General features: G+C 43.8%; 2 protein-coding genes across 2 annotated transcripts in view; one reads left to right on the top strand and one right to left on the bottom strand.

The window, feature by feature from the left end:
• Window positions 1-7,824, top strand: part of sec23ip (SEC23 interacting protein) — a 154,642-nt gene extending 146,818 nt beyond the window's left edge. Inside the window, exon 19 of the mRNA XM_068002250.1 lies at window positions 7,635-7,824. The gene's annotated coding sequence lies outside the window, so the exon portion shown is untranslated. The remainder of the gene's footprint in view (window positions 1-7,634) is intronic.
• LOC137340041 (phospholipid phosphatase 4-like) overlaps window positions 1-20,656 on the bottom strand; it is a 212,649-nt gene that overhangs the window by 17,298 nt on the left and 174,695 nt on the right. The window contains exon 6 of the mRNA XM_068002251.1: window positions 6,462-6,632. Within this exon, the coding sequence (XP_067858352.1) occupies window positions 6,462-6,632 (171 nt within the window). The remainder of the gene's footprint in view (window positions 1-6,461; window positions 6,633-20,656) is intronic.

Here is a 20,656-nt window from a genome sequence, read left to right on the forward strand (position 1 = left end):
GGTAAGCGTACTCCAAGGCGGCCTTCGAGACACACGACAACGCAAAATCGTCGAGCAGAAATTGATAGCCAAGTTCCGCACCCATGAGGACGGCCTCAACCGGGATCTTGGGTTCATGTCACGCTACACGTTACCCCACCAGCGAACAAATGTTATCTGTTTTTAATATAATGGGTCATTTGCTGGCTCTCTCTGCCTTCCGGATGTTTCTGCCTCTCTCTGTGTTTTTTTTTCTCTGTTTTTTTTCCCTGTTTGTTTTTTTGTTGAATGTGTATTCGGAGGTTCTGCAGGTAACACCTCTCTGTCTGAACACGGTGATTGCCTTGGCAACGGGCAGTTGCAGGGGCAGTCTGTAAACACCATGTATTATTGTTCAATATGTATAAATGCGTAGGCTTCAAGGAGATCTTGAAACATTTGCCTGAGGAAGGAGAAAATCTCCGAAAGCTTGTGAATTTAAAATAAAATTGCTGGACTATAACTTGGTGTTGTAAAATTGTTTACAATTGTCAACCCCAGTCCATCACCGGCATCTCCACATCATGGCTTAAGATTGGCAGCATTGTCATAGGATAAGACATCATTGTGGGTTGATGCTTAATGCAATCAAACAGATGGGCGATACCATCTTCAAGGTGTGCACTTGAACTTCAAAGGAAAAATATTGTTATAACCCAGGGACTTTCTTGTGTTCTTCAGTTTTCTAAACACTGAGCCATGAAAAGGGTTGGGGTGCATAGAATTCTGTATCACTAGAGACTGCCTCTCTAAGAACTTGCAGAGAGAAGTTGCAAAAACAGTGATTTTTTTTAATAGTCAACTCAATTTGTAAGCAGTGCAAATTTGATTATTGTGTTGTATAGTGTCTAACCTAGGTCTGTTTTGATTCTGTGTATTATATCTGTAAATAAATAAATACAGTAGTTTTAGCCTGCAGTGGTCACTGGTATGGTATTTGATGGGCATCCTACATATTGTCCAGTAATGCAATTTACTACATTTGGGGTTATTGTTAGACTTGGGCTACATTAATCCAAATACAGCAGATATAAAAGTCACTGATTTTAGTTCATGAGAGACTTGAACTGCTTATTGAGAAGGATTGGGAAAAAGCTCAGATGGTAACAGGATCAATATCTAAAATATTAATCTTTTTTTTACTTTTGAGATGCTGAAGGACTTGTGTATTTCTAGCATTTTCTGTTTAAATAAGAAATTAGCCCTGGTAGGAAATGATGGTATTTATTTATTTAAAGATACAATAATACATAGAAAGCTGAGTGGTATGTCTCTGTGAAAGGCCATCCCCTATTGTCACATCCTAAAATTCTGTTACACCAAGAGAAGAGTGGGAAATACTTGCCTAAATTAAAGCATGATGTTTATTTGACAATGTGAAACACTGTTTTGCGTAACCAAATAGCTAAAGTAGTTCTTCAGGATGCTATGAAGTGGGGTGTACCACGTGGTATGGACTCTGAGGTATCATTTAGGTATTTGGCTCTATTCTTAAAATGTGTTCCTTTCAGCCACCTGCAAGAGCATTTCTGATAATCCAAGAACTAATGTATCATATTATACTGTACATCAGAGATCAGAGTGATTCTGAAATTATCATTCCAACATGCAATACAATAGTAACCAAAGCCAACAAAACCCAGGTTGGGTGATGGTTTCTACTTGGGTTCCCATGAAACTGACGCTAATATAGCTAGCAAAAACCAGAGGCAGAGCGAGACCAGATTCTGACAATAGGACTCAGTATAACCAAGCTGTAGATTTTGATAGGGTCAAAACTCCGAGTGATTTGATTTTAATGCTGTAGAATTAATTTGTTAGCTTCTGAAGCATAATATTAAGTCGTGCAAACGACGGATGCAAAAGCTCATTTTTAAGTTTCCCGACAGCAATTGGCATCATGCTGAGAGTGCATAGTACTTGTTCTGCCTGTGTATACAGTTTGGCATTTCAAATTCATCTCGTTATAACATCGCTGTCCTTGAAGTAAATCTTAAAGACTGTTTCCTGAGACAGCGCTTCGCTCATCAACAGAATGTGAAACTCATCAGTGAACATTTTGTGTTTATTTGCTGCACACACTGAAACCCAACAGACCATTTTCCAGCAATGTGTCTGAAATTAGGGGATGATGATGATAGCAGTGTCTCACTCTGTTTGCACAATGAGCTGTTTCCTTGGATTCTTACATTACTCAGTAGACCTAGCACTGAATATTACACTGTGCAATACTGTAGAATGCTTTGCCACAGGGAATAGTTGAAGCAAAGTCCACTGCATCTTTTAAGGTAGATGAACATTTGAAGCAATGGAAGATTCAGGGCTATAGAGAGAGGACAGGGCAGTAAGATTAGTTTTGAATTGTTCTTGGAAAAAGCTGCCACAGTCATGATGGACCAAATGGCCTCGTTCTGCACTGTAAACTTTCAAGGTTCTATGGTATTAAGTTTCTCTCTGCTATTTTGATGGTGGCATTTAAAATAAAAGGGTTAATGACTCTGTTGAAGTACTGGACCAAGGAATTTCATACAAAAGCATTGAGCATTTGTACAATAATGTTGCACAATGTAATTTCCAGGCTTTATTCTTAAAGACTGAGCATTATCATTAGGAGCCTCTTCTAGGAATCAGTTACAAATAATTATCATATTTTTTATTTTTTTCTCTACATACGGTTATTGGGTCTCCTAAAGAGAAATTCCACCATTTTGGTCTCATTTTTCTCTTCCAATTCTAAACTTAATGATCTTAGTAAAGTACCTCCTTTCACTGGTCAATTTTGTTCAATCATTATGACCTACATCAGGCCTGTCAGATCTGTCACTCTCTGCGCTAAACTAAATCCTGATGGTGTCTCTTACATCATCCTCAAGATGTGTATCTTTGAACTACTCCTTCTCCCACTCCACCTTCCCTTCTCTCAATCCATCTTCCCTTCTCTCAATCCATCTTCCCTTCTCCCACTCCACCTTTCCTTCTCCTACTCCACCTATCCTTCTCTCAATCCATCTTCCCTTCTCCCACTCCACCTTTCCTTCTCTCAATCCACCTTTCCTTCTCTCTATCCACCTTTCTTTCTGTCAATCCACCTTCCCTTCTCTCAATCCACCTTTCCCTCTCCTTGAAAATTTGCTAGTGTTCAACTTAACTCTGAGCAAGGTTATTCTTCTAACTGCTGCATTATTACTTTTACCATGTAGTGTACCATGACTATTGGTACTATCTAAAGTTATAGGAGCTTCTATTAAATTTTAAATTACCTGCCATGTTGAAAATTCTAGCCGAATCCGTGAGTTTTTGGTTCCACTGGTGATTTATTTCCAATGCTAAGCATCTCTGGAATTTGGGGGTGGGTGAGCAATTAAAATCACCCAGGTTACTTACTTGCCCTGGAGAAGCCGGTGACAGTTCTTGCTTTTAAACTGCTCAACTGCAGCAAGGCCACCCGTCCAAAGTCGGTGGGGTCCTTTTTACATATGCATGTCGGGTCCCGATGACATAATTGGAACCTGACTGCAATTTTAACTCAGCGGCCTGAGCAGGAAGTCTGGCAGCATCTAGTCTCAGTTTCCTGAGGCATAACCTTTAGAGAATTTTGATCTTCACACAATCCCATAATTCTATAGATTATGGAGCAGTTCCTGCAGATTGGAGGGTGGCAAATGTAACCCCACTATTTAAAAAAGGAGGGAGAGAGAAAACAGGGCACTACAGACCAGTTAGCCTAACATCAGTAGTAGGGAAAATGCTAGAGTCTATTATAAAGGATGTGATAACAGGACACTTAGAAAATATCAACGGGATTAGACAAAATCAACATGGATTTATGAAAGGGAAATCGTGTTTGACAAACCTACTGGAGTTTTTTGAGGATGTAGCTGGTAGAATAGATAAGGGAGAACCAGTGGAAGTGGTGTATTTGGATTTTCAGAAGTCCTTTGATAAAGTCCCACGTAAGAGGTTAGTGTGCAAAATTAAAGCACATGGGATTGGGGGTAATATATTGGCATGGATTGAAAATTGGTTAACAGACAGGAAACAGAGAGTAGGAATAAATGAGTCTTTTTCTGGGTGGCAGGCAGTGACTAGTGGGGTACCGCAGGGATCAGTGCTTGGGCCCCAGCTATTCACAATATATATCAATGATTTGGATGAGGGAACCAAATGTAATATTTCCAAGTTTGCTGACGACACAAAACTAGGTGGGATTGTGAGTTGTGAGGAGGATGCAAAGAGGCTTTAAGGCGATTTAGACAAGTTGAGTAAGTGGGTAAATACATGACAGATGCAGTATAACGTGGATAAATGTGAAGTTATCCACTTTGATAGGAAAAACAGAAAGGCAGAGTATTATTTCAATGGTGATAGATTGGGAAATGTTGATGTACAAAGGGATCTGGGTGTCCTTGTACACCAGTCACTGAAAGCAAACATGCAGGTGCAGCAAGCAGTTAGGAAGGCAAATGGTATGTTGGCCTTCATTGCAAGAGGATTTGAGTACAGGAGCAAGGATGTCTTACTGCAGTTATACAGGGCCTTGGTGAGATCACACCTGGAGTATTGTGTGCAGTTTTGGTCTCCTTACCTAAGAAAGGATATACTTGCCATAGAAGAAGTGCAGCGAAGGTTCACCAGACTGATTCCTGGGATGGCAGGACAGTCATATGAGGAGAGATGGGTCGACTCGGCCTGTATTCACTTGTGTTTAGAAGAATGAGAGGGGATCTCATTGAAACATATAAAATTCTGACAGGGCTAGACAGGCTGGATGCAGGGAGGATGTTTCCCCTGGCTGGAGGGGCCCAGAACAAAGGGTCACAGTCTCAGGATATGGGGTAGGACATTTAGGACTGAGATGAGAAGAAATTTCTTCACTCAGAGGGTGGTGAACATGTGGAATTCTCTACCACAGAAGGCTGTGGAGGCCAAGTCACTGAATATATTTAAGAACGTGATAGATTTCTATACACAAAAGGCATCAAGGGGTATGGGGAAAGAGCAGGACAATGGTATTGAGATAGAGGATCAGCCATGATCATGTTGAATGGCGGAGCAGGCTCGAAGGGCCGAATGGCCTACTCCTGTTCCTATTTTCTATTTTTCTATGTTTCCCTGCTTTGCTTTGTGGTCCCTTTTACTCTTTTTAACCTTGTTGGTGACCAGAGAATGAACTGACTCCTCCTGCCTATCACGCTCAAGATATGCCCCTAACCCCATGGACTCTAAGTGTTCCCCACATCAAGGATGAACTGACCACCGAGTCCTGCTATCTTAGGCCGAAAGTGAATACTTATCTATTGGGTTCAAACTGGAAACCTCCCCACAAACAAAATGCATCTTATTGTGGAAAAAAAAACTTGCCTTATTATGTTGTTCAGAAACATCCCAAAGCACCTTACCATGAATTACTTTTTGAAATCAAGTCACTGTTTTTTTAAATCTGTTCTTGGGATGTGGGTGACTCTGACAAAGTGGTATTTATTGGCCATCTCTGGTTGCCCCAAGGGCATTGAATCAACTACACATTGTGGAACTGGGGTCACATGTAGACTAAACCAGATAGGAATGGCAGCTTCCCTTTCCTGATAGGCATTAGCAAATCAGTTGGGATTTTATGACAGTCATTTTTTCTGATGCTGGTCCACAAATTACCAGATTTAGTGAATGTAAGTTCACAATTTACCATGGGGGATTTGAACTCCAATCCTCTGGTCTGTTAGTCCAGTACCATAACCCATAGGCTACCATGCCTTTCTTACATAATTATGTAGGCAAATGAGGCAACAGTGCAATGAATAATCAGTTAATCTACATTGTTGGTGTTGGATGAGAGAGTAGTGTTGGTCTGAACAGTAAGGGGAACTCCCTGCTCTTTTCCTTTGTTGGGTGAATATTCTGATGACTTTAGGATTTAAGTAACCGCTCATCCTGAGAATTCGGAGACTCCTTGTTGTCTCACCATGTCTTGTTCGGTGTTGCAAGACATTGCTCTTTCTCATTTATTCTCCATGTTTGCAGAGTAGACCTGAACTAACTGATTCCCTCCTTCAGTAATGGAATTGTTATAATGTGCCTCGCTGCTCAACAGAGGCTGATCAATGGGTTTTCCTCTAGAAGGTCAGGACTGGTTAGTTTTAAACAGAGTGCAATTTTTCTTGTGAATAACGAGGAACAAATTTTATTGACTGAATATTTTTACACCAGCTGGTTTGCCAAAGTACGTTTCCTTTTCTTTATCTTCTTTTGTGCAACCAGCAAAAGATGCATGTACATGCAGGGCATGAATGCAAAAATTGTATAATTAGATAATTAAGTCTCGTCACATAAGGCACATAAAAGAGTAACACAGTAAAGTTATCACTCTAAAATTGCTCTCTTAGCTCAGACAAGCACAACCAAAGGAACATGATGGCAGGGGATGTTTGACAGCTAGCACAGCTCACCTTGCCAGTGATGCTTGTAATCACATGTCCGCGACAAGGCTATCATCACAGCACAATACAGAGGGAGGATAGCAGCACACAGTCTCCAGCTTTTTCCTTGACCAATATCTGTGAAGCAGTGTAACTTTCCAGCTAAATAGAAGGTGGTAAAACCCAGACCTGAAAAAGCAACTAGAACCAGGAAGAAAAGAACGTTAATGCTTGTGGGTTTTAAATAATTCATCTCTGCTTTTGGATTATGCAGGTTAGACATACGGAGCAATTAAAATGAAAATCACTTTTACTTTAAATCTTAATTTATTTGCCTGGTGTATGTATGTGCCCTCATTTTTCTCTCTTTCAGACATGGCTGGGGAGGGAGGGGGGGAAGGTGGCAAATCTTAACAATGGACTTCTCTTCAACCACCATCAATACTGCTCCACATTCAGCCTGAAGAGAGAGTGACTAGAGTGGGGGGAGTTGGCAGTCAATGTTTCCTCCTACAATTGAATACCTTCGTGGTGCCCCATATAGTGGCAAAGGTCATGAACTGACTAAACTCTCCTATTGCTATTTTAGAGTCATACACTTAAATGTTCCTGCATGCCTCATTATAGTGCTGTTAAGGCCTGTTCAGATGGTGCACCTTGAGATTCAGATGCGTTTATGGAGAGACACATCTTGTTCAGACATGCAGCATTGCCCCAAGGTGTATCAATGGCTACAGTGGAGCATTCCTTGACCACTAGGATCGGCAGATAATCTGCCCCAAGTACCCGCCTATGCTGGGCACTGGCCAAACACTATGACAAGTACAAGGTTGACTTCTGTCCTTGGAATTGAACTCCCTCACTTTGGGGAAGCACTTCAGCTATCCTCATTACTTCCCTCTAATGACCTGCCAGATCAGGAACTCAGAACTGAGTTAACTGCAAGTCCGAGCCACCTCCTGGTACACTGTGCTGCACCATATTTGTGCACCATGCCAATCTCCAAGTTCAATGAAAAATAGAGCCTTTAAACATTATTGGCAGTCCAAAACAAGGCCATCTACTAAGTCCTTTAACTGCACCTTCAAATATTGTTTTCCCTCTCTTATGTTGACCACACAGTATTGTGGTTCTATAACAAAGCATTAGGAACTGCAAGCTCAAGTTGAGTTATTTTGATCTTTTCATTTTCTCTTCCTTCAGGAATACCTCTCTCCTTCATGTCATAGCTCCAACTGCAATCAGGAACTGAGTGTGGAGAATCGCCAGTTCAAACCTGACTCACAAAGGCTCATACCAGCAGATTAACTTGCTCTGTTATGAGGACACTGCATTGTAAGTCTATAATACTTACTAAATTACAAAAAGTCATTGCACTCTAAACATTCTTGTTATAGTTTGTTTTTGAACTATAAATAAAGGAAATATTGATTCGAATGAGATAAACTAGTTGTATTCAATTTTCTTTGGAAATATGGCCCCTGTAATTCACTAAAATAAAAATGTTTTACACCACATTTTTATCTTAAATAATCCTCTCCCCCCCACCATAGCTATTAATGGATAATCTCGATCACTGGGTGTACTCTAGCACTCCATGAAACACCAAGAAAAATTTAACCTTGCAGTATTTTTGCCATTGTATAATGGCATTGTGTATTGTTCTCAAAGTAATAAACTTAGATTTGGCCAAAGTGGAAATGTATTACATTTCCCAGCACTTGTTCCCTTACCTTGTAAGTCTGAAAAGAATAAAACATCAATCAATAACACTCTCAACTTTTGATATAGAACAGATAGATACCGCAGTGGAAAGGTAAATAAATAAAAACACAGAAAAAAGAGAGGAACATTAATGTTGTTTCAGTATCCTAGTCCTCTCCAGATTTTTTATATATCAAAATTTTATAAAGGATTTACTCTGTACATCTGTAAAATGTGGTGGTTCTGTTGAGGCAAAGTTCTTCAAAGTATTACCCTTTGGCATTTACTGAGAATGTGGACAGGTAATCTGTGTTTAGAAGATCTGCTGACGTTATTCTGTAACTGAGGTATACAAGTGCAGCCCAGGATGATTCGACCTGTTATGTATTCTCGCACCTATCATTTGCTGGGTGCCTGCACAGTATCCCAGCCGGTATTAAAGTATTGCATGTCCTACCATTCCATCGCACAGCACATTTGTACTACACTTATGATACTACTGGATTATCTCAGAAAATGTTGGTACTTCACAGCGATTTTTAAAGGGCTCCATGTAAAATTGTGGATTAATTTGTTATTTTAGTTGAGAGTCCTAAATATATTGCTGTGTTCCACCAGGGTAAATTAAACGGTTGTACTGGCTTTGAATCGACATCTGCTTTCCCAGTACCAGGATGAAGTCATGATCAAATTAAGAGCCTCCTGGATCTAGGATATCATCTGGAGGTAGTGATACTGCCATTAATCATAACATTGCAGTTCAGTGCACCAAAACAAATCTTCCAGGTACATACTTGGCCCTTAATGTTTCACAAAAACTCTGTGACAGATTTGTTATTGAAGATATAAGAACACCTTAGGCAGAAGCATTGGCTTATTTATACTTTGCCTGATCATAAGTATATTTTGAAGCAAAGGAAAAATGGAACTTCAGCAATAAAACACTACAGGTGCTTTAAATGTGGGCACAGCTTTCAGTTCTAAGACAGAAACCTCTCAAAGTAGTTTTTGTTATTGGTCACCAATGTGCAATGGGATCTTTGGTGTGACCGCTCTGCCTCTCTACCTCACTCTTCTCTTTTAAGACACTCCTTAAAACCTACCTCTTTGACCAAGCTTATTGTCACCGGTCCTAATATCTCCTTAGGTAGCTTGATGTCGAATTTTGTTTGATAATTAAATATAGGGAAGACCGAAGCCATGGGGCACGATTTTAAAAGAAATCTGCGGGTGTATTTGGGGCGGAGGGGGCAAAGAAAATCGTTTTTTTTTGGAGCGGGCAGGAATCCTGGCTCCAACCCAATGAAGAATGTGCACGACCCAGAGTCATCTGGGTGCGCGCGCTGTTCCTGAACCCGGAAGTCCCGCTGGCAATTAAAGCTAGCGGGAAGATATTAAAACCACCAAATCAAGTACTTAAAGTACTTGAAATGTCCATAAATCCAATTAACAATGAAGGCAAGCTATTTTAAAGCTGCCTCAACGTGTTTCTCGTGCTGTGTGAAACACCACATTGGAAAGTAGTCCGATTTCAGCCGACAGCCATTTGGCCATTTAAATCCCTGTTTGACGTATGGGGATAAAAGGTGAATTATTGCAGCAGGGCACTCAGTTCTCTCAGACAAACTTTTGGCTGGGAGATCTATGTGGTTAGACTGAAATTTCTTGGTTTCCACTCAGAGTTGTTCTGTTTACACGTATTTACCAACTTTTCGGAACCCCTCAAACTGACACTATCAGGATGGGGGGCGCGATGGCTGCATTCACCACTACATCCGAGGACGAGGAACATCACCATCCTCACCAGGCACCGCGTGCACTTCCGCCACTTGTAGCTCCACAACGCAGTGCTGTACCACAGGCACCTGCACAAGAGCACAGAGGGCAACAACAGAGGGACCAACGTTGCAGGAGGCACTACCCTCATCAGAGGGTCTACAGACCGAGGCTGAGCTTCCTGGACCTCTCTGAGGAGCAGTGCATACGGAGACTGAGAGTAAGTCATCAGGTGGTCGCAGACATCTGCAGGCTCCTTCATGCCGAACTGCTCCCAGCTGGGCTGGTGGCACCTCATTACCTGTTGCAGTTAAAGTGACCACTGCCCTCAACTTCTTTACCTCCGGATCATTCCAGGTGCCACCAGTTACATTGCCGGGGTCTCTCAGTCGTCTGCATACAAGTGCATAAGACAGGTCACCGATGGTTTGTTTCGCAGGGCCTTGCAATACGTCAACTTCCCCATGGGCGACCTCAGCCAGACGGAGAGGGCAGTGGGATTCCACTCTATGACTGGCTTCCCACAGGGTGCAATCGATTGCACCTCCACACGAGCCAGGACTGTTCATCAACAGAAAGGATTATCACTCCATCAACACTCAGCTCGTTTGTGACCATAACAAAAGATTTCTTCACGTGTGTGCGAGATTCCCTGGCAGCTGCCATGATTCCTTCATTCTGAGGGAATCCAACATCCCGGGCCTCTTCCACACACCAAACAATCTTAAGGGTTGGCTCCTTGTGGACAAGGGATACCCCCTGCACACCTAGCTGATGACACCTCTGAGGAACCCATCAGCGAGCAACATCGTCGATACAATGACAGCCAGGTCACCATCAGGTCCATAACTGAACATGCGATAGCACTGCTGAAGATGCGATTTCGGTGCCTCGATCGTTCTGGGGGAGTGCTTCAGTATGCACCAGTGAGAGTGGGTCGAATTATAGTAGCGTGTTGCGTCCTGCACAACATGGCACAACAGAGAGGGGTACCGGTTAATGAGGCTCCACGCCCTCATCCACATTTGCAATGAACATGGAGGAGGAGCAGGAGGACGAAACAATGGGCAAAGCAGCAGCTCACCTGGTTGCTCGTGAGGCCAGGGAGTCACTAATATGTGAACGGTTCTCATAAGATCACAAAGTGAGAATAGTCCAGTCCTCACACCACTTGGAAAGAGCAGCACCAACACCAGCCCCTGCCCCCCGCACCCCCTGCACAAAACACTCCTGTAACTACACATACACCCACTGTAAAGTTACCCACTGGGTGGCATCAAGTGTCGCCGTTCATGATGAAACACATGAAAGGGCGCTATCACAAAAGGCAGTCAAGAATGGGCAAGACGTGGCTGTAGTGGTGAGAATGATAACATTTAATGTGACTTTAATGAAAACCAAATATAAATGCAAAACGTGACAGTCTGTCAGACACCCTTGTGCATACCCTTCGTGATCACAAATCCTTAGCCTTTCCCTTCCTACAGCTGCTACGTGGTGCATCCCCTGTGGCTGCAGCAGAGGTAGTGGCAGGTTGCTCATGTTCATGCCCTGACTGCTTACATGCTTTGGGCCTACGCCCTCTGGGTTTTGGAGCCCATGAGGGCCCAGCCAAAGACTGCTCCACCTGCACCTGTGCAGGGGCAGACTCAGCCACCTGGAGAGGAGGCAGCATTGCGGGTACTGGTTAGGAGGGGGGCAACGGGTGAGATGTGGGAGCACTTTGAGTGGCATCCCCACTTCCATGTCCCCTTTTGCCATCATCCCTCTCCTGGACCAGGCATACGTCACTCCTACCATCCTGCTGGAGAACAGTTTGGTGGACATATGTGATGTCTTGGAAGCCCAGTTGTAAGGTTTCTGTTTGCCTGTTTAAGGCAGCAGAATGTTGTTCACCGTGAGTCTGAACGGCCGTTGCCAGGGCCTGAATGGATTCATTTGTGAGCCGTGCTTGAAGCTCAATGGAGGCTAGCCTTCTCTCCATTGCAGTCATTCCCGCACTTACCAGTGCCATTATCTCAGACATTCCCGCACTTACCAGCGACACTATCTCAGACATTTCCGCAGTTAACTGCGACACTATCTCAGACAGTTGCTCACGTCCCTGTGACACTATCTCAGAGATTCTATCCCGTACCTGTGCCACCATTCCACTAATGCAGGAGTTGGCTCCTCCATTTTCTGTGCTATTGTGGACGGCGTGTGTGGCACCTGTTCCAGTACTTTGCAAATGTGCTGCTGTCCCTCAATCATTCTCCTTTTAAAGGATGGCCCACGGGGTTCAGCAACTGCGTCCAGCTGAGCAGAGCCTGGAGAGGAGTGCGCCCACCGACACGGACTCTCCACAGCTGCCCCTGCCACCAGTGTCTGCTCGCGCTCACTTGTGTGTGGTGACTCAACAGGTGCCAACCCAACTAACTGACTACTACGATCCACCGTGGTGTGGGAATCTGCGCTGGTGGATGGCTCACTAAGATGTTACGGTGCGCCCTCAGAGGTTGGGAGCTCCTCTGAGAAATCACCTTCTTCCGTCACTGCGATCATTGAAGGGGCCTGTAAGAGAACAGAAGGCAATATTAAGCATCATCACAGATGTGTCATGTTGCAATGAGCTTACTGAGGTGTTCAATATGCCAATCATTATTAAAATCAATTCACGTTGTGTGTGATGAATGTTAAAGCTGTGTCACCAGACGTTTGTGGGGTGCCAGTCTCGGCGTCTCCGACGGACAGGCACTCGAGGGTGTGGCTGATCTCCGGGGCCTCCTCCTCCGCCTTTGTGAGGAACACTATTCGTTGTGGCCCCTCTCCAGTCCTCGCCCTCTCACGTGCATTCTGAGCTCTCTTCTCCTACAAGGGGAGAAAGTACAGATGTGTGAGTGAGTGAGGGTGAAGTGGTCAGCCGATGAATGCATTGATTTGGGTGAGGCTGACTGTGAAAGAAGGGCATCAGAGGGTGAGTATCAGACAGAAACATCACATTGGATGAGGATTGGGGTGAGTGGTAGTGGTGGGGTCACAAATGGGGAGGTGAGGAAGTGCTTAGGAAGTGAAGGTAAGTTGAGGATGAGGAGTGATGTGATGGAGTAGTCTTGGCAGTGCAGAATGATGTGAAGGGGGAGTGACATGCAACATGGAATACAGGAGAATCAGTAAGTGTACTCACTTTTGCTGACCTAGTTAGGTCATTGAAACGCTTCCTGTACTGGACCCAAGTGCGGTATATGTTGCTCCTGCTGGTGACCTCCTCTGCCACTTCAAGCCAGGCCTTCTTGGTGGCAGAGACAGGGCGTTTCCTCCTGTCAGCCGGGTAAAATAGTTCCCTCCTCCTTCTCACCTCAGCCAGCAGCACCTCAAGTGAGGCATCGCTGAATCTTGGAGCAGCCTTGCCCCTGTGCAGCTCCATTGTGTCTCCTCACTCCATGTTTCAGCAAAATCCATTGGAGCAATGGCCCTTTAAATGTAAACACTGCAGCTGACAGCAGGTCATGCGGGTGCGCAGTCCACTCGGTTCGGACAGCAAACCCAGAAACAAGATTAAGAGCCACCAATTAAGTCGCGATCACCTGGGGAATGGTAAGTTTTTATTATTTGCGTTTGCTGCGCGCCCATTGACCACCCCCACCGCTGCCATCCCGCTACCTTATTAAAATTGTGCCCATTGTCTTTGGTCTGTGCCACAAACTCCGTTCTCTAGCCACTAACTCCATCCCTCGCACTGGCCACTTACTGAGGCTGAACCAGACCGTTCGCAACCTTGGCGTCCTATTTTACCCTGAGATGAGCTTCCGACCACATATCCGCTCCATCACCAAAACCACCTACTTCCACCTCCATAACGTCGCCCACCTCCACCCCTGCCTCAGCTCATTTGCTGCTGAAACCCTCATCCATGCCTTTGTTACCTCTAGACTTGACTATTCCAAAGCTCTCCTTGCCAGCCTCTCCTCTTCCACCCTCCATAAACTTGAGCTCATCCAAAACTCTGCTGCCCGTATCCTAACTCGCACCAAGTCCCATTCACCTACCACCCCTGTGCTCGTTGACCTACATTGGCTCCTGGTCCGGGAACGCCTCGATTTTAAAATTCTCAACCTTGTTTTCAAATCCCTCCGTGGCCTCGCCCCTCCCTATCTCTGTAACCTCCTCCAGCACTACAACCCTCCGAGATCTCTGCGCTCCTCCAATTCTTGGCTCTTGTACATCACCGAATTTAATTGCTCCACCATTGGCGGCCGTGCCTTCAGCGGCCTAGGCCCTAAACTCTGGAATACCCTCCCTAAACCTCTCCGCCACTCTACTTCTCTCTCCTCCTTTAAGACACTCCTTGAAACCTAACTCTTTGACCAAGCTTTTGGTCACCTGCCCTAATATCTCCTTATAAGGCTCGTTGTCAAGTTTTGTTTGATAATCATTCCTGTGAAGCGCCTTGGGACATTTTACTACGTTAAAGGTGCTATATAAATGCAGGTTGTTGTCATTGTGTGACACATCTATAATAAGGCCAAGATGGTGTCTTATTTTATACATTGTTATTCCAATTAAATATTCAGCTTCTTGATGTTGGACAGATTACATTCACATTATTCTAGACAGTGATATTTATCTACAAAGAAGTGGGTAGATATTAATACAATGCAAATGATAGGATGAATTCAAAGAAAATATTTCCTTTTATCTGTGACTTAGCAACATTGGGCACAAAGAATTCCAATGTGTTCCTGGCATCTTATTGTGGGCTGTGACGGCGGGCGGGCGGGTGCTTATATTTTAAAGGCTTGCTTTGACTAATTGATTGCATTAGGCAAGTTGGCAAATTTAAAATCCAAAATTAAAAAATTGAAAGCTCCGGTTTTAACCTGGGGCGTAAGTGCGGAGTGAGGGGGCTGATGCGGGCGTCGATCCGTATGCCCCCACCCCCCCCGACAGCTTGAGGCCCGGCAGATTTTAACTTCATTAAAATTTCCTGACGTTGACTCCCGCCTGAAGCCAGCGGGATGACATGGAGGCTGGCGGGCGGGAGTGGGAAATCGTGCAGCTGCAGGATGCCACCAGGGACCGTAGGTAACAGTCCCCGCCCGGCAAGGTAAGTGGGGGGAGAGAAGGTTTAGTCCTGCGGGGGGGGGAGGGGGGGCGGAGTTGCAGAGGAAACCCAAGGTTTCCTTGTTGGGACAGGAGGTGCACTCCTGCTTCTTCTAGCCCACAAGGAACCGTAAAATGTTAGAAAGAAGGAACTTACTTGGGCCTCTTCTGGCCCCAATCCTGCAGGCCGCTAGCCAGCCCATCTCAGAGTTAAATTGGCGTCATGGTCTGAATTACACCATTGGACCCCGCATTTAAACATTTATGAGGCTCCCGCCTGCCTGTGGTGGATGGCCTTAACGCTCCTGACAACCTAGGAGTTAAAATGGCGGGTAGCGCCAAATGCCATTTTTAACCTCCCTGCACGCACCGTTCTCGCCGTGTGGCCAGGGCTAAAATCGGGGCTTATATTTATGACTTGCTGTTGGCCATGCTACAGGGCAGCAAATTCCCTCCTTCTTACCTGAGTTGGGAACCCCAGCAGTAGCTCAAATGGTCCTCGAGCTTGCCCTAAGTATTTTAATTACCTTGACTCCAGGGTAATTAGGTCAGGGGTGCAGGCAAAGGATGGGCAAAGAGGAATATCATTCCTGGGATGTTTTTCACTTTCTATTCATATCTATTTTTTCCATTAAAATTAGCAACCGGGGGAACATATGAGGGCTAATTCCATACGCCTGCACTCCGAACTGAGATAGCTGTAGCCTTATCTTTAATTTGTGCTCTCTTCAAGCGTAGCTTTCCCTCTGGGAGGATAGGAATAGCCCTTCAGTCTTAAATTTATAATGATCTAGTGTTGAAAGGAAAATCAAGCAGAGGCGAGACACTTTCCCTTGGAGTGGATGATTAACTGTTACAGTCTCTTGCCTCATTGAGTTATACTTCCTGCGAGCTGATCTTGGAAGGATATTCAACAGTGACTTTGGAGAGTGTCCCACTCTTCTGCTGGAAGGCAGGACCAGAATGTACGAGCAAGCTGTCTGCTTGGCTGTATTCTCTTTAACACAAGCCAAAGAAGGTTATTTGTATGTAATTTGTGTGGTGTGTGATATCTCAGTTGAATGGTTGGAGGAGAAAATGTGGATTAAAATTTCAATTTTTAAAGAAAACATTAATTTTCAGGCTAAATAGTCCTTAATTTATTAATCCGCAGCAAAAACACGAGGTAAAAGATAGACTTTAATTAATAAAGACCATAAATATATTGTTTACTCAAATTTCAGTCCTTTGAACATTGAGTTATCTGTTGCAACTTTCAAATTGCAAAGGGTTTCCTGTCATATGTGACTTATAAAAAGGATAGTTTTGGATGTAGAACGAGAGAACGTATTGAATTATAGAGCATCATATTTTGTGACTAAAATGAAAATTTGAGCTCACTGGTTTTTATTTGAGTGAAGATTTAAATAACAACAACTTTAATACAAAGGCCCTAAAAAAATCTGTAAAATGCAGGCAGTTCTTATTGGTTGTAAATATAGATGTTCTGAATGTACACAGACCTATAAAGTCAAATGGAAGCAGAAAGCAATCTAGTGAAAAAGGAATACAATGGAAGCCATTTAACGGGAGCTACCGCAGACTTGCATTCAGATATGCTGAAAGTGGTAATTTATGAGGAGGAAGTACACTTCTAGTTTGTCCAAATGGGACCAGCCAGTCAGTACAAAAATATCCATCTGACAAGCTAGATTTAACTGGCAACATCGCAAGGGCTGTTTCTACTAGGGTTATTGGTATTCATGCCTTGTATCTGCTTCTATGGGATTTATAATGGTTTTAATGAACAATTAACACCGTATTATAGATTTGTCAAGGACTCACTAGGAAAGGTGTTTGGCTTCATCTTTAGAGACAGAGAGATCTGTGCAAAAAGCTTCAAGGAAGAGGCATGTCCATTCACCTTTTCACACACATTTATTAATTTATTACTGATCTAGAAGTATTTATGCTAATGGGGCGATGAATCAAATAATAAAACTTAGGAAAACATAAAGAATTCAGTCACTCCTTCTGTGAATGGTCCTCAGTTTTACTTGAATTTGGTAATTTAGGTCTTTATATTGTATACAAAATTGTGACTGTCTGTTGAAAATTGTATTAACTTTCAACTTTAACACACACTTCAAAACAGGAGAGTCCTCATGTGCTGCTATTTGGAGCTCGGCATTAGTTGGAGGAATACTCGAGAAAAATGTCAGGAAGGAGAAATGTTTGGGAAATAGGAGGCTTCGGAGTTAGTTGTCACAGCAAAGTAATTTGATTTTGGTCGGTCGGTAGTGTCAGTCTGAGAAAGTTACTTGAGACTCAATGTCTTCTATGCTCCTGATCAGATGCTAGATTATTGGTATTTATGTACGTTTACATACAGGAGATAAATTTAATAGGGTAGAAATTGGACCTGCTGCACCCATTTTATGCGCATTAATGGGCACAATGAGGTCCAATTTAGGTGAACTACATCTTGCACCTTAAGGCTGCCCGGAATTGGATCGGATGATTTTTCTGGCATTCCTAACGGCCACTGGTGGCCACGATCGGCCTGCCTCCCGATGTCTTGCAACCCCCCCCCCCCCCACCCCCGCTTCCCTGCACTTACCTGAGGGCCACTGCCAGTGGGGCAGGTGGCCCGGAATCAATTCCTGCACAAGGGTGAGCTGCCGCAACAGGCGCCGGCTGCTCATCCAGATTGTTTCGATGAGGTCCGAGGCCCAATTTCAGGCCGGCCTTGGGCTTCCTGTTTTGGGTGGTGTTGAATTTTGAATTTCTGCCCAAATGTTTCCATAGTGTCCCTTTACTGTGGTGATGTTTGCATGTTAAATAATCCTTTAAATTATTGGCTTTTCTCAGGGAGATATGATGACATGCGCTCGATATTGAGTAACTGGAAACATGTCCTTACCGCCCACGCTGTACATTGCTGCCACTGTGAGATAATTCATAATGAAGTTTCTGCTGATCTTTTGGATAGTAAATCTATTATCACTAGTCTATGAAAAACCACATTCTACCTTTGGCAATGCTTGTAATTTGACTATTCTGGACTGGCTGTTTTATGGTAACTTTAAGCAAGTCCATGTAAAGATTTTTTATTGCCTGCTGATGGTAAATATTCTGCACACATTATATGACAAATATTTTTGATAGAGGAAACCCCCGTGAAAAGTCAAGGTCCATAGTGCGGGGCACAATGAAGGTTGTAGAAGATAAACAGATAAAAATCAAGTAGACTGTAGGATCAGAGGAATACTGGGGGTGGAGGGATAAGGAACTCCAATTTTGAGGTCGTGGAAAAGAATTCAACGCAGTGAAGCGGAAGGGTATGTAGGATGGCATACTTAGGAGGAACAAGCGAGGAAAAGGTAAAATAAAGAAAGACAAGTAGTTTGTCGGCTAGTGATGAGATAAGCATCACCTATCAGATGATCAGCTTTTTCTTGTATCCTCTCCAGGAATGTAGAAAAGGTGTTAAATGAGGTGTTGTTGGAATGTAGGCTTGCAAGCTTGCAGGGTCCATCTTTGCCAATACACTATATCAATCGCCAGTGACACTCCATATTCATAATTCAGAAAAGAAGTAAATAGCACTTCAAAGTGATAATTCCTCAATATTTTAAAGTAAGGTTCTGTTAAAAAGAAAGCAAATCGGTGTCCCTACACTCCAGGTAAGGAGTTATCCTCAATTACTCCCGACTCCTAGGGATTCGTCAAAATATCCTAGCCTAAAAAACTACTTGGAGGACTTTGCTGTGTACTACATTGTAACCACAAATGTTCCCGTTTAAACAGTGAAGGTAAACAGCTTATTTGTTGAATTTATTTTGTGATGCAGAGAAAGTAATGTTCTGGGCCATGTCTGTTCCCTGTGGTATTACCATTTCAGCAAAAGCTATAGTGGAAAATTGGTACCTATTCCCAAGACACAAAAAACTAATATACTGAACTGTTAGAACTCTAGATATTATTTGTCATAATATCTTCAGTCTTTTGGCCAGTATGTTAGAAATGTTATCTTGTGAAATTTATTTGGCAGCCTTCATGTACAGTTCTATAATACAAAACAAATGCTCTCTGCCCTATGCCAACAAAAATGCTTGAGTTTTATTTTTGAATCAAACCCTTCCGATATCACATTTCATGTAATTGTACAATCACTTCCCTCAAAATTACCAGGTTAAATCCCAAACCTTTATGTGCTAGCAACACTTCCATTTATATCAAAAGCAAAATACTGCAGATGCTGGAAATCTGAAATAAAAACAGAAATGCTGGAACTACTCAGCAAGTGAGGCAGCATCTGTGGAGAAAAAAACAGAGTTAACGTTTCAGGTCGATGACCTTTCATCAGAACTGGAAGAAGTTGAAGATTTAACAGTTTTGAAGCAAATACAGAGCCAGGGAAAAGGGGGGAGGTGGATGGGAGGGAAGAACAAAAGGGAAGGTCTCTGATAGGATGATGACAAATGACAAAAGAGATGATGGTGCAAGGCAGTGAGGGTGGTAATGGGACGAGTAAAGAAACAAAAGATGGGTTTAGAGCAGCTCTAAATGGCAACAGCAGAACCATTACCAGCACCTGCTGTCTGACAAAATGGGAGCGGTGGTTATGATCTGAAGTTATTGAAATCAATGTTGAGTCCGGAAGGTTGTAAAGTGCCTAAACGAAAGATGAGGTGCTGTTCCTCGAGCTTACATTGACCTTCAATGGAACAGTGCAAGAGGCCGAGGACGGAGAGGTCAGAGTAGGAGTGGGACGGAGAATTAAAATGGCAAGTGACCGGAAAGTCAGGGTCACGCTTGCGGACTGAGTGAAGGTGTTCAGCAAAGCGATCACCCAATCTACGTTTGGTCTCCCCGATATAGAGACCACATCGTGAGCAGCGAATACAATATACTAATTTGAAAGAAGTACAAGTAAATCGCTATTTCACCTGGAAGGAGTGATTGGGGCCCTGGACTGTGGGAAGGGAGGAGGTGAAAGGGGAGGTGTTGCATCTCCTGCACTTGCACAGGAAGGTGCCGTGGGAAGGGGAGCGGGTGTTGGGGGTGATGGAAGAATGGACTAGGGTGTTGCGGAGGGAATGCTCCCTTTGGAATGCTGAAAGGGGAGAGGAGGGGAAGATGTGTTTGGTCGTAGCATCGCGCTGGAGGTATCAGAAATTCCGGAGGATGATTCATTGAATGTGGAGGCTGGTGGGGTGGAAGTTGAGGACAAGGGGGCTCCTAGCGTAGTTCTGGGAGGGGAAGGGATGAGGGCAGAAGTGCAGGAAATGTGACGGACACAATCGAGGGCCCTGTCAACTACAGTGAGGCAGAATCCTCGGTTGAGGAGAAAGGAAGACATATCGGAAGCACTGGTGTGGAAGGTGGCATCGTCAGAACAGATGCGACAGAGACGGAGAAACTGGGAGAATGGAACAGAGTCCTTACGGGAAGCGGGGTGGGAGGAAGTGTAATCAAGGTAGCTGTGGGAGTCGGTGGGCTTATAATAGATATTGGTTGACAGCCTATCTCCAGAAATGGAGATAGAGAAGTCAAGGAAGGGAAGGGAAGAGTCAGAGATGGACCATGTGAAAGCGAGTGAAGGGTGGAAATTGGAAGCAAAGTTGATGAAATTTTCCAGTTCAGGGCGAGAGCAGGAAACGGCACTGATACAGTCATCA

This window comes from Heptranchias perlo, chromosome 21 (assembly GCF_035084215.1).
Source record: "Heptranchias perlo isolate sHepPer1 chromosome 21, sHepPer1.hap1, whole genome shotgun sequence".
Taxonomy (NCBI): domain Eukaryota; kingdom Metazoa; phylum Chordata; class Chondrichthyes; order Hexanchiformes; family Hexanchidae; genus Heptranchias; species Heptranchias perlo.